The sequence below is a fragment of the Tamandua tetradactyla genome, chromosome 2 (assembly GCF_023851605.1).
Source record: "Tamandua tetradactyla isolate mTamTet1 chromosome 2, mTamTet1.pri, whole genome shotgun sequence".
NCBI lineage: Eukaryota > Metazoa > Chordata > Mammalia > Pilosa > Myrmecophagidae > Tamandua > Tamandua tetradactyla.
The window spans coordinates 208770109-208784585 of record NC_135328.1 but is presented as its reverse complement, the minus strand read 5'-3'; the positions used below and the strand labels follow the sequence as shown (position 1 = coordinate 208784585).

Below are 14477 nucleotides of genomic sequence, written 5' to 3'. Positions count from 1 at the left end.
ATGTGCCAAGCCCTGTGATAAGTATCTTACATGCCTTCTTTAATTACTCCTGACCAGAAGCCAAAGAGGGAGATGTGATGGCCCCATTTTATGGATCTGGAAGGTGAAGCCTAGAGAAATACCAAGTGCTTTACCTGCATCACTTCATTTAATCCTCATCACTGGAATAGAAACCCTTATTTCCCTCCTTCTGCATCAGAGGAAGCCGTGGCTCTGAGATATTAAGTGACCTCAGCATGCAGCCAGGCAACAGAGCTGCAGCTTTGTCGCAGGTCCATCTGCCTCTGAGGTACACTTTCTCACCTCACCAAGCCTGTGTCCCTGGCCCTCAGCACTGGTTGCATGCCTTCGGGGAGCTTTTAAAGCATTGATTCCTGGGCTCATCCCAGGCCGGAGGGTCAGACCCTCTGGGGGAGGGGTCAGGGATTCCACATCTTTTAGGGGGTCCCTGGGTGCCACTGGTGGACAGCCGGTCTAGATGATCACCAGTGTCCCTTCCAGCTTTAACATGCCTTACAAATGAGCAAGTGGCCAGGCTGGAAAAGAAATCTGGCGGCCGGCTTAATCTGGGTTTAATGTTTTTGCCTTTTTTTTTGCCTCTTGCATTTGAGGGTGTGGAAATGGTATGGGGATGTTTCCAGAGGGGAGGGGTACTCTGAGCCTGCTGTCACAGCCCCACCCTATGCTGCAGATGGGGTTTTATTCTGTTCCTTTCTAATCCCCAAGGGTGGAATTCTTTCCTCTTTCATATTTTTCTTACCTTGTCCTGGAAAAGACTCCAGTAATGCTCTGAATGAGTGGGTCCGGTTAGCCCAGGAATCCTCAGACCGATTCTGGTTTGGGGGGGTCTTCTTCTTGGCCAGCCCCACTATGCAGCCACTGGGAAGGGACCCTGTGAAGTCCGTGGTCCTTAGAGATTCCCTGAGAAACTAAGGCCTACACCAGCAGCTGCATGGGTGGGTGCTGTCAGTCATCTTTGAGTGCTGACTGCATGCCAGGGGCTAAGGTGGATGGTGGCCAAGACCCACCAGTCCCAGCTTCCCCCTAGGCCTCACTCCTCCTCAGCCTGCACTCTCTCCAGAGAGAGAGGAGCTGGGCACAGAAGGTGCTTCCAGCTCCACAGACCAGAAGCGTGCCAGGCAGTGTCCTGGTGTATTTGAACTAAGTCTGGTTTACAATGAAACTTGGTGAGGGTCCAGGATCACCTTTTCACTAAGTTACCTGTGGTGAGTGGAGAGAAGCACACCTCCTCGTGCCTGCTTTTTAGGTGGGCTACTCATCTTCTGCCTTCCACGGGTTCGACTTCTTTCCCTTGCACTCAGTCAGGCTGCAGCAGCTTCACCTTGTGAGAATGGTTGTAATCTCAGTTGCTGTCCTTACTCTGCTGTGCAAGCTGAAATGCATTAGAAGTGCAGGAAGTTCAGATAAGGGTGAGATAATTGGCCTGTTAGGGGTTTTATGACTCTTATTATCTGGAGTCTTAGTTCAGAAGGAGTGTTTGCTCATAAGAAGAATTAGACTATACTGCTGGAAAGGGTCCTTTGTGGTTTCCTTGGGCAGCAGCTGGGAGAGGCTACTCTCCTGTGTGGGTGCAGGGTGACTCTGAGGCCTTGGGAGGCAGGCAAGGGCAAGGAGGGAGGAGGCCCCACCCCGCTGGCCCCCCAGTTTCATTTCTTGCCATGACCTCCTTCCACCTTTACCTTGAACTCTACCCTGCTCCTTCACTTGTGACCACCACTGCTTTGCTCACTCTTCCCTTGCCTGGGAGGCCCTTTCCCCTTCTTGTCTCCCTGGGGGGCATGTGCTTAAGTCTGGGGGGCAGCAGAGCTGGTGTTGAGAGCCAGGCTTTGCAGGCAAACAGGCTCACTTCATTCCACACCTCTGCCACTTGCTAGTCAGGTAACTTGGAGCAAGCTGCTTTATTGACCATTCTGATCTCGGTTTTCTCATCTGTAAAGTGGCTGTATCTCTGGAGAGTTGTTGCATTTAAGAGGGCATCCCTCATGCATGCAGCAGAGTCTGGGTATGGAGTAGATGCTCAATAAAGTGCAGGGTGAGGGGTGGGTGGGGCTCCAGCCCAGGCTTCTGAGCACCTGTCTGCCTGTGGGGCACCGACCTCTTCTTGCCTTCTGGGTTCCTACCATGGAGGTGGGTTGGGTGAAGGTGAATTTGCTATGCCATGTGACCCCCCCTCCCCCAGCTACCCAACTCTGAATGCCGGGACGGGTGAAGGCGCTGGCTGCTGACCACGGGTTGATGATGTACAACCAGGAGTGCTATTGATTGGATCGTGTTCCCTACAAAGACATGCTCAAGTTCTAATCCCCAGTTCTGCAGATGTGAACCCATTTGCATGTAGGATATTTGAAGGCCTCTTAAAGTGAGGCCAATGCAGTGTGACTGGAATTCTTTACAGAGGAAATTTGGACACAGAGGAGAAGGAGTCAGAAGGAGACAGACTCAGTCCCACCACCCTCTGAGGCAGAGACTGAGTTATAGATTGCTGGCAAGCTACTCCAGAATGCTAGACTTCAGGAAAAGTATGATCCTGCTGACATTTTGAAATTTGAGCCTTCAAAACTGCTAGAACATAATTTCTTGTCATTTAAGTCAATTAGCTGTAGTACTTTGTTACAGCAGCTCTGACAAACTAAGACAGGGAGGATTGTATTTCACGCTCCCCCCTGACTTTTAGTATGCTCAGAAAGTATTTCCAGAACCTTTCTATAGTTGTCTGACCTTACCCAGTAGGACTACCCATGTCCCCATGTCACCTTTAGAGCTTACAAAGGGCCTTCCCATGTGTTCTCTTGGTTAAACTGCTTTGCAGCCTTGGAGCTGATATTTCTTGGGTGGAGGCCTGAACTCTGTGAACTTGGACAGAGACTTGACTTGTGTCTCTGACTCCATGCTGAATGCCATTTCTCTCCTCCTTTTGAAAGAACAGATGGCTAAACAGGCCCAGAGAGTATAAGTGATCTTATGACATAGTGAATCTGCTGCAGAAGTGAATTTTAAATGCAGATTCTCTACCTCTAGGTGGTCTGGTTGAAAGACTGAGCTTTAAAGCCCACCTCCCTCTACTGAGCTGAATGCCTGGGTGATTGAGTCTTTCCGAACTTCAGTTTCCTTATCTATAGAATGAGAATAATAACGCTTGCCTTGTATGGGTTCTTATGAATTTAGGTATGTACATATGGGTAAAGCAAAGCAAGCAACCCACAGTAAGTGCTATGAAATTGGTCACTGATTGATTGTCATAGTTACGTATCAAAGCAAGGAGGGTCCGTGTCAGGGAGACATTCAGTCCATACTTTTCCAAGCTAACGGTGCCTTTGCTGGACACTTTGGTTCTGTCTGAGCTTTTTGGAGCAGCTGGACTCAACACCTTCAACATGTTGCTGCTTTGGGGAGGTAGTGGCCCGGAGAAGCAGCTGTTAGGGGCCAGGCTCGGGCGGCTCCCTTCCCCCAGCTTCCTACTCTAGAACTGCCCTGGTCCCTCTTGGCCTTTATTTCCCGTCAGCGAAAAGCATTACCCCAGGACTGCAATGTGCTGTCTTCCTCACCCCAGGGCGACACTGCTGATTTCTGACAGTAAAATATGAGCTGAGACTTGCTTCTCCCAACACTGCAGGTGGCTCACACTGGTGCAGTTCTGTGGTGGCCACTAACTACCTGTGTTTGGCTATTTAAAATTCAATTAGTAAAAATTAAATAAAATTTAAAATTCAGTTCAGTTTAAAATTCTAGCCATCTTTCAAGTACTCAGTTGTCACTTGAGACTAGTGGCCACTGTCTTAGAGAGAGAACATTTCTGCCACCCCAGACACCTGGACCCAGTTACCTGCCAGGCAGGGGTGTGGTCAGAGTACAGATTTGGAGTCAGGTGAGCTGGGTTCACAGTCTGGCTTTCCCATCTGGCAGTGTGATCTTGGGCAAATTCTTCTTGCCTGCCATGAGAGGAATGCTGGGGTCCACCTCTGGGCCTTTTGGGGAAGGTGAGGCATGCTCCCCCTTCCTTCTCCCCTGCACTGTTCTGGTCTTCATCCACCCACCCCACTTCACCCCAAGGACTTCCAGGAAATTCAAATCAGTTCATTGGCAACAGTCGCCACTGCTTGGAAATTTTAAGGCTTCTACCCACTAGGTTAGCATAAATGGTCACTTAAAAATTTATTTTCATCTTATTTTTTTAGCCTAGACTTTTTGTTTTAGATAAACTTTTCATTTTGGGATAATTTTAGATTTACAGAAAAGTTGCAAAGATAATACAGAGTTCTGTGTACCCCTTGCCCAGTTTCTTACTTGACCATGGTACATTGGTCAACACTTAGAGACCCATCACAGGCACATCACTGTTAACTAAATTCCCAGCTTTATTTAGGTTTCACAGGTTTTTCCATTAATGTCCTTTTTCTGTCCCAGGATTCCATCCAGGGTCCCCTATTGTACTTAATTATCATGTCTCCAAAGCCTTCTCCATCGGTGACAGTTTTTCAGTCCGTCCTTGGTTTTTATGAGACTGTTAAGCATTTTGAGATGTCCTTGAACGTCTTGAGCAGTCCTGGCCAGGTATCCTGTAGAATATCTCCTAACCTGGGGTAGTTGGCTGCTTTTCTCATCACTGGACAGGGGTTGGGGTTTTTGGAAAGCATATGGCAGAGGCGAGAGGCCCTTCTCGTTCCATTGCAACAGCACTGGGGGTGTTGACCTGCATCACTTGTTGAGGGAGGGGTCTGTTAGGCGTCTCCAACTTTCTGATGTTGTGTGTTCCCTGGAAGTGAGTCACTAAGTCCAGCCCACCTACCAATGGGGAGCAGGAATGAAGGTAAGGGGGGATTCGGCTCTGACCCCTGTATGTAGTCTTCTTTTTTTTTAAATGCAGTTTTATTGAGATATATTCACACATCATACACCGTCCAAAATAGACAATCACTGGTCCTGGTATCATCACATAGTTGTGTATTCATCCCCATGATCAATTCTGAAACATTTTCATGACTCCGGAAAAAAAATAAAAATAAAAAAGAAGACACAAATCCTTCCATACCCCTTATTATATGTGTTTTTTTTAAGCTTTGCAAGTCCTTGTTTCTCACAAGAGCCCGAGGACATGCTGGGATCTCCAGCTGCCAGCTTCATATGGGAGTAGGGAGCAGGTGGCACTGTCCAGTGCCCAGCACCCAGCGCCCAGCGAGCCTGCACTGGAGGGAAGAGCCAGCCCTCGGGTGTAGACTGTGCTTGCTCCTTGTCACTATGGAGACAGTAGATCTTTACGCTCTTATAGAGAAACAGGTCTTCCCTTCCAAAGACCAGCAAGAGAGATGGGAAGAGACTTGTCCGATGCTGACCCAGCTAGTTGATTCCTAGAGCCCACCTGATTGATGGCCTTGTGGGCAAGTGGCGCCCAGCCCCAGGCTGATCCATTTGTGCCTTGCTGATCTGCGAGCAGCTACAGAGGCCTCGGGAGCCATGCCCTTGACCACCCCGACCCTGTTTGCCAACCTGCAGGGTGCTGGCCGTCGTCAGCAACGGAGATGCTGTGGACACAGCTGTCTCCCGGGCCCGGCGTTCCACCTGGAGACGGAAGAGCTCCCGTCGCAGTAAGTGCCCCCTCAGCACTTCCTTGCTGTCCACCCAGGTGTTAGCCAGGTCTGTGGGCTAAGAGAGCTAAGGTGGGCTCAAGACAGTCAGGGGTCATCCTCCCTGGGAGGGACTGCTGTTAGCTTGGTGGCCGCTCTGGGTGGGTGGGCCACTGCCCATCCTTTGAGCATTGCAAGTTTGACCCCAGATGAAAACCACGATCCCGGAGTCAGCCACACTCATTTGTTCATCAAATACTAATGGGAGTCCTACAACAGGCCGAGATGACTGGGAGGTGGGTGTAGCCTGAATTCCAGAATGAGGTCCCCTTGGGAGCAGAACCGGACATGCAGCCAGGCCTGCAGTGTCCAGGGGTCAGGATGGGGAGGTGGACTGGAGGAGAGCTGGCGTGAGGTCCTGAAGGTGAAGCGGGAGGGAGCTGTGAAAGTGTGTTCCTGGTAGAGGAACCAGCTTGGGCTTGTGCCCGGGGGGTGAGGGGACACATCCTGATGGAGGGCAGCATCTAAGGGCCAACGGGAAAAGGAGGCTATGGATCTCACTAGTAATTGCAGGGCCTCGGAGACCATGCTTAAAAGTTTGAGCTTCATTCCAAAGGCAACAGAGAGCCATGGAAGAGGAGTGCTGTGTCCACTTTTGTGTTTTAATCTTGTCACTCTGGGGTATAGGTCAGGGTAGAACAGAAGGCAGGAGTGTGCTGGAATCCAGTGATGGGGGGCTGTCATGGTCATCCAGGAGAAAGATACTGCTGCCCAGAATGAGGAACATGGAGAGACATGGACCAGTTTGAGCTGTTTAGGAGGCAGAGGGGATGGAGTGGGGTGGGGAGGGGAAAGGCACCAAGCATAACCCTCTCAGGGCTTCTGGGCCCTACAGCCGATGGCGGAAAGCATCACAGAGCTGTCAGTGCCAATGGGGATTTTTCCAGTCCATCTGGCCATGCGTCCTATACTGCTGTCTTCCAGCAAGGACTGGGAACCACAGGTGGGTACTGGTTGTCCAAATCTGCTCAGCAGGGGCACTTACCTCCCTACGGAGGCCAGGGATTGGGCTCACTCCTTGAGTTTTTCATCTGGGCAGCAGCTAAGAGGGTAGGGATGCTCTCTGCCCTGCTTACAGCCTGCCCAGGGAAATGCTGGGGTGAAGAATGTGCTCATGTATTTAACCTTTCATTGACCAGGACCCTGCTGGCTGAGCTTCAGGTTTTTTTTCCTGAACCCCAAATTTGCCCCAGCGCCCTGTCATTCTCTTCTTACTCACTGGCCAGCCTCTGGAAAGTGGTTCCTTTGGTCCCTACTCCATGGGGGTGGGGCTGGTCCTGGAGGCCTGGGTATTTGAATATGCTCCTAGGCCAGAACTCAGGTGCTAGGCTGCTCCCTGCTCCCTGCAGATGCTGTGAGCAGCTGCCTGTTAGCCGGATGGAAGGCCAGTGGGCCGCAGGGAGGCAGCTGGAGTTCTGCTTGGTTGCTGAAGGATGCCCGGTGGGAGCTGCGGGGCAGGGAGCAGAAGAGGAAGCAGTGTCCTTTGGAGCAGCTGGTGGGGGCTCCCAGTGGCTCTGGGCCAGCCTGGCTGCAGCGAGCCTGCTGGCACCATGCTGACCGTGGTGTTGGCCTCCAGGAGGGAGCCGCAGGCTGGTGCAGCCTGATGTCAGCCTGGCTGCCGCCTCTCGCCTGGCCGTTCCCGACCCCATTCCTGTTGTGCTGTTTCTCTTCCTTCACTCACAGTCGACCGGTTCACTTTCCCTGCCCTGGAAGAAGATGTGATTTACGACGACGTTCCTTGCGAGAACTTGGATGCCCATCAGCCTGGTATGGCCTCTCTTCCACTTCTCTAGGGACAGGGGAGGAGAGGCAGGGATGGGGGAGTTCTTCCATTTCCTTCCCTGTCCCCACCCAGCCCAGTGCCCCTCCTTCGTGCTTTTCAAAACTGCTCAGTCAATGGGGAGACTGGCTAAGGCATGGCCCGCGGGTGGGGTGGGGGGTGGGGGCAGGATCTGGGCTCCATAGGTGGAGTCCCTCCTAGCTGTGGTTCCCAGGGCAAGTCATGGCATTGCTCCAAGCCTTGATTGCTCCCCCAGGAAACTGGGGTAATGGTCCAGACCCCACAGGGCTGTCAGAAAGTGGGCAGATGGTTAAACCAGAAGAGTAAAGCAGATAAGGCAGCAGATCACCCTGCTGTAGGAGGAGGCTAGGGGTGTGGTGGACAGGTAGGCAGGGGAGGTTTGTGGCTGCAGAGGGGAAGGGGTGGGGGTGGGTAGAAATGTCTTCATTGACTTAACTTTTCACTGGTCAGGATCGTGCTGGGTGGGTTTTGGGGGGCTCCCTTTAACCCTCCCCGCCTTGTAAACCTGCCTCCCCCCACCATGTCATTCCCTACTTACTCACATAGAAAAGGGGAAGGAGTGGGAGGGGGCAGGTCCCGCTGGAGCTGGGCCTGGCTTTCATGTCTGGCAAGAGGGAGGACTACCCTGGGAGGAGGCCTATTTGGTAACAAGAAACAGTAAGAGCCATCTTCGGTTGGATACATACTATTCATATTTTGTCACATATAGTATGTTCCACAACTTTGGTTTGGGAGGGTCTTGTGTCCTCATCTTACAGACAAGGGACACTCTGTAGAGGCCAGGCAGGGTTATAAACCCCATGCCCAATGGTCTGCCTCTTAAGCCGGGAGGGTTTGGTGTTTTTTTTTATGACACATAAAGCACATTTACTCCTGCTGTCCCTTCAATCCTGTCAGATTGGCAGGGGTGTGTATGACTGCAGTTGACAGTGACATCAGAGAGGTTAAGCCACTGTCCCCAGATCACACAGCCAGGGTTTGAATCAACATCCGCCTACTTCTGTTTTTCCTACTATACTACTCTGCTACTTTCAGGGCCTCTCCATCTAATTGGGGAGACACAATCCCTGCTGTTGAGGAGCTCCTGGTCTGATAGAGGTGGTCAGAACCATTCTTGGGCAGAGCGCAATCTGATGGTAGAGGCATGCAGACAGCATGATAAGGCCCTGGGCCTCTAGGCCACATTCCTGGATTCCCCATCTTGTGACTCATTTGAATGCTAGGAGAGGTAGGGAAAAGGTACAGTGTGCTGAGGAGCAGTGGAATCTCATAGGTTGGTTCCAGAGCTGGGAGGTCTGAGCAGCTGAGGGGCCTCAGCAGTTGTTTAACCTGGTTGGGCTGTTTCCCCACTTAAAATCAAATTGATAACTAATTCCTTGGTCGTGAGTGTTCCCTGGGCACCTGCTGCTGTCCCCATTGTGCTGTGTCCTGCAAGGGCCCAGGAGACCATGGCCTGGCCCTGCCTTGCTGGAGTTTTACAGTGAGATCATTAAGAGCATGTGGCCCTGCAGCCTGCGTTTGCATCCCGGCTGTCAGCCTGCAGACTGAGGATGACGACATCCACCACCAGGGCTGTGGGAGGATGGAATGAGACAAGGCTGTGAGCAGCTCAGGGCCTGGCCCTCCAAAGGTGCTCAGCATACCGAGGCTGTTGGCGTTGGTGCTGTTCCTGTTACCTCCTGCCAAGGGCTCCAGACCACAGATTCATGGCAGACCTCAGGGGGAGCTCAGAGAAGAGGGTCAGCCAGCAGTGCACCTGGCCTTGAGTTAAGATCCTGGCCCTGTCATTGGTCAGGACCCAGGGCTCTGTGTCTTTGGGCCTCAGAATCTTCATATAAATGGGGGGGGGGGGGGGCGGCGGGTTTATCATCCCTAACTCACAGGACTTTGGGGAGTTGGAGGTTTGCACCAGAGAATCTCTGCTTAATCCCTCTGGGCTTCAGTTGATGCATCTGTATGTATTATGGAACAGGTTCCCTGAGTAATTGGGTTGGAGCTGAGCATGGGTGCTCAGTGCTTTGCAGTGTGCCCCCAGCCCGAAGCACACTGAAGCAGAGTTTGGGGGTCACTGTGAGGCCCTGAAAGCTGAGGATTTGGTATCCAGGACTCTCCCAGATTCAGGATTCTGTTGATGCTATACCCACAGAGAGGATCTTTCTAAAGGAGCCCCAGGCCTTCTGGTACTCTGGGGTGATTGTCAGGGGAGGGCAGTATGGTGAATGATGGAGCAGAGGCCCAGGAGTCTGGAGCCATATCCCCGACTCACCGTGTGACCTCGGACCAGTCACATCTCTCTGGGCCTCCTTTTTGCATCTGTCTGATAGGAGGGGGTGATGGTCTGTACCCTGCTGACCACCAGGGCTGCTGGGAGAGGCCAGTGAGAAGCCTCCACTGAAGATGGAGGTGGGTGGGGTGGGGTGGGGGTTGGGGGTAGATAGAGACGCTGCTGCAGTCCTTCCAAGAACTGGACTCTGCCACTTCGGTCACGGGGTGTGGGACCTCTACTGCCATACAGGGACCATCAGTCCAACCCTTTCAAGTTTACAGCCTGTTTGCCAGCTGTTCCTCTCCTTGGAGACATTAGTCACTATTATCTTTTACATAAAAATAACCTTGTGCTCCCTCCTCATCCTGGGATGGGACTCTTCCAGTTAAGCCTCAGTGGATCTGTTTGTTCTTTGACTGATAGTCTCCTTGAGCCTCCTCTGGCCCAGCTTTCCTGGGGTTGAGGTGGGGGGCTCCCGGTGAGTGTGCTAGCACCTAAGTCCACCCAGAGCTGCTCAGTTGCTCCATTGAACGTTTGCTGTGTGCCAGGTTCTTGGTGAAGGGTTTTGTGTGCATATTCTATTTCCTCAAGCTATCAGCTTGTTATAAGCATTTTGCAGAGAGGTCTGTGAAGGCAAAGTGCCTACACAACATTTCTGGGCAGCTTATTATATTTAATTTTCTTTTCTTTCTTTTAATTTTTCTTTTGAGATAATTTCAAACTCACAGGAAAGTTGCAAAAATAATACAAAAATAATACAGAGAATTGCAATATACTCCTTCCCTAGACACCCAGATTTACCGAATTTTAACTTTTTGTCGCATTTGTTCTATCATTCTCTCTCTCACTCTGTCTGAACACTTGAAAGTGGATCACACACATTATGCTCCTGTATGGCAGGTTATTGTTATTTTTTTAACACCTCTCAATGCCGTCTGTCTTTTGGGTTGACAAAGCGTTGACATCTGCTTGAAAACTTTTTGGAGTCTGACCCCACTTTTATGAGGTCGGAAGTTCATTTCCATGTAAACAGACGAGGAATAGAAGCTCACGGGAGTGAGGGCATTTGCCCAGGGTCTCCCAAACAGCAGTGGTGGAGCTGGAATGGGACCCTGATGTCCTGGTGTCCAAGCTCTACAACCATGCTTTTCCCTCCTCAGCCTGAAAACAGCGTCTCACATCCAACTGGGCCAAGTCCCCAAGAGTCCTCTTGACCCTGGTGGAACCTATCCTTCCAGACCAGTGGACTCTTATCTCTTCATCTCCAAGTTTCAGCCCAAGGCATCTCTGGTGGGGCTTTGGAAGGATGAAATGCTCCCGGATTCTGAGCCAGGGGTGCCCTCTACTGGACTAGCCTGGACCCACACGGGACCTCAGCTCTGGGGCAAGGTTCCCGAGGGCCCAGGGTCTGCCCGGTGTCCTTGGTGACCCTGTCCTCTGGGTCACATTCAGCCCTCCCCACAGTCTCCATTTTACCCCCAAGGATGAGGCCAGAGGCCAGACTTGACCCTAGGGCTTTCTTATCCGCCACAAATGCCAAGAAGGCCCAGAATGAGCTCTCATCACAGAAAAGCATTGCTGCACTTAGGGAGATATGACTGAGCTTGCTGTGTGCCAGACACATTTCTGGTGCTTTTCTGCATTTTCTCACGTTATTCACCGCCTGTGAGGTGCTTGTGGTATTGGCCTTGCCTCATTCATGACCCCACCCCGCCCCCTGCCTGCCCTCCCACCCTCCTCCCTCCCGCCCGCCCGGTTTCAAACACTGGGTTTGAGGCATGCAGCTGGGTTGGTTTGGGCCTCAGGGCCTCCAGCTCACCAGCTCTGCGTCTGGGCCAGCAGGGGCCGAGAAGAACCTGCTGTATGAAGATGTGCACCGGGATGGAGCACCTCAGGAGGCCGAGGACCTAGGCTGGAGCTCCAGCGAGTTCGAGAGCTACAGCGACGACTCTGAGGAGGAAGTCAAGCCAGAGGTAGAGCCTGCCAAGCACCGAGTGTCCTTCCAACCCAAGGTGAGGAGGCGCTCAAGGGATGTCTCTTACTCCATTCAGGGCCCTGCGACCACCACAGGGAGAGGTGCGACGAGGGCCAGGCCTGGGACTCGTATCTAGACACAAGTAATTCCCAGTCATCCTATGGTGAGAGAGGGAAGAGGGGTCCTGGGAATCCCCCAACAGGAGCTGATCCACACTCATTGCTGTTTGGTTGTGGAAAGTCCTACACCTGGAGTGGACGTGGTTAATGCCTGGCGCAGTACCTACCTCACCCTACCCTGAACCATTCTTGTGGCTCATTGATGATTCCAATGATCACGATGCTCATCCTGTTGGGTTCAGATCTGGCTTGAGAATCCTTCTCAACACAGGGCTCCAGGCCACCCTACCAATTGTTTAAAGTTGGCACTTAGAGCAAATCAACTTGGTCTTCCTTCCCTAAAGGTTGTGCTCTCAGATCAATCCTCAGACCTACATGGTCCTTTCTGTCCTGGGGAAGTGAACAAGTGCGGGCTGCTATAGCCAAGGCTTCTTCCCAAACCTTTTCTAGTCTTTCTCCCTGGGACAGGGGTCATTCTGCCTATTGCATGGAGGGAGTCACTGAAGCTGAAAGAAGGATAAATTGTTTCTCCTTTCCTGTGATACCCTTGCTCCTCTCATATTGTTCTATCAAAGCCACCAGGAGGCAGATTCTGTTTGTATTGAGATTTGGGGTTTCATGGGAGCAGCTTCTAGGACCTGCCCAAACGGATGTGACCTGGCCCCTTTCAGCCTCCTTCGCAAACAGTACTGGCAGGAGAGTGCTACCTGATGGCCAGGCCCTGGCATTGCCAGGGACAACAGCAGGGCCCCAGGTCTTGGCTGGGATTATTGGGAGTCATCACAAGCCTTCTCTGGGGGGCTTCCAAGTATTTCCAAGAACCCCTCCCGCTTCTGAGGCTCGGGGAAGACTAACCAGAGCAGCACCCATGCCTCAGAGTCTTTAGACTGCCTTTCCTCAAGTCAAGATGGGCTCCTCAAGTTGGTGGGAAGCCTGGGGAATTGAGGAGGTTGCTCCTGAAGCCCAGTATCCTCCATGGTCTAGGCCAAGGAAAACAGCCTTGATGTCTTGTTACCAAAAACGTTAAGCATTTATGCCACCTACTGTGTTTCAAGTTCAGATCTGAGGATTGATGAGGATATATTGGAACAAGGAGACCCCTGGGCTTGGCAAACCTTTATGGTCTAAGAGGAGACAGTGATAATGAAAAGTGTGTCAGAAATCAAGACAGAAATGCCTTTATATAAAGATGAATCTGGGTACCAGCTGGCTGGCCCCAAGCCTGATGGGGCTGGGGATCTAATGGGACCAGGTGGAGAACTCTTCTGAGAAAGGTGAGTCTGGAGTTGACAGGTATTCCAAGGGGAAGGAATGGCCCAGGTAAAAGCCCAGGAATGGACCTTTTTCTGTATCATGTACTTTGGAAGGGGCAGCATGCATATCTTTAGGGGACAAGGGGCCCTTTCTTTAGAACCCAGCAAGCCCTCTGTGTAGCCTCTCACTATGTGGACAGGACTCTGCATCTCAGGCTACTTTGGATGATGGGACCAGAGAAGACCCTTTAGCCCTGGGCTGGCCTTTTATTCGCAGCCTCTGGCTGTCCCTCTGGCTCTTCCATGGTCATTTTCTCATTCTCCTGCCTTACTGGAGCCTGGGAGGGAACTGGAGATATCTCTCAGAGGCAAGGAGGGATGGAGAAGCTGAATTTGGGAGTGAGAAGTGGTCCTTGAATTTGCAGGGGCATTAGAATCATTTGGCTAGCTGGTTGAAATTGCAGATGCCAGGACCTCATTCCAAGGGGTTCAGGTTTAGTTTAGTTTAGTTTAGTTTGGGTGGGGCCCAGAACTCTGCTTTTTAGCCAGTGCTCTGCCCCCTAGGAAAGCAGGGAGCCTATCAAACACTCTGAGGAATGCTGGGCTGGATCTCAAATGGCCTGGCCCCAGGAGTGGGGTCTCTAACTGCTGCCTTTGAACCAATGTCCCTCAAACCCTCAAGCTGGGGGCTTTGGACTCTTCCTCAGTAGACAATGTGGCAAAGGTCTTGGAATTTCTAACCATGAGGACCTTTTCTCTGGCCATGATCCAAGACCTGCCTGTCCCTGAACAGCAGACTCCCAAGGAGAGAGAGGAGCACCCATTTCTACATGGGAACCCTGGCTGAGCCCTGTTTGTGTTCCTTGGTCCTCCTGAGCTGCTTGTGTGCCCCTGCTCCCTGCCTGGCATCATGGCAGCTGCATGTCTCTGGGCCACCGCCACTTGGTTGTGTGTTTGTTGTCTGTGCTGTGGGGCAGTTAGGTGTCAGGGGGAGTGTTTTGGCCTGTCCTTGGAATCTGATCATGGCCAGAGAAAAGGTCCTCATGGTTAGAAATTCCATTGCCCAGCTGCAAGAGAACTGGTGAAGCCCCTTCTTCATGTGTCTTAGGGGCCGGCTATAGGCTAGCAGATTCTTGCCTAAGAAAATGATGAGGGGTCTGCCCAAGTACCTCGTTAGAAGTACCTGACTCAGGTGAAAGCAGCAACTCATCCTGTTATGTTAACAAGTATCCTGATGGTTGCCATTCATGGTCAATGAAATTGTTTTTCCAGTTGTGGAGATGGGCTGTATTGACATCTTCCACTGTCTGATCATAGCCTCTTCATAGTCAAGGCCACTGTGTTCTAGTTGGCTATAGAATTGGGCAGAACCCTTGGGCTCATACAGAAATGCCAGCTCTGACCTCAGCCTGTTTGGTCCC

General features: G+C 51.7%; 1 protein-coding gene across 17 annotated transcripts in view; it reads left to right on the top strand.

Annotated features, from left to right (window-relative positions):
* The window catches only part of ARHGEF10L (Rho guanine nucleotide exchange factor 10 like), a 234397-nt gene that overhangs the window by 138208 nt on the left and 81712 nt on the right, over positions 1 to 14477 (top strand). For 10 of the 17 annotated variants that reach the window (XM_077151086.1, XM_077151090.1, XM_077151087.1 and 7 more), the window contains 4 exons: positions 5512 to 5603; positions 6460 to 6585; positions 7326 to 7409; positions 11549 to 11721. In XM_077151086.1, the coding sequence (XP_077007201.1) occupies positions 5512 to 5603; positions 6460 to 6585; positions 7326 to 7409; positions 11549 to 11721 (475 nt within the window). Of the gene's footprint in view, positions 1 to 119; positions 290 to 5511; positions 5604 to 6459; positions 6586 to 7325; positions 7410 to 11548; positions 11722 to 14477 lie in introns of those variants that run through there. The other 7 variants (XM_077151097.1, XM_077151100.1, XM_077151096.1 and 4 more) reach the window with 5 other exon arrangements.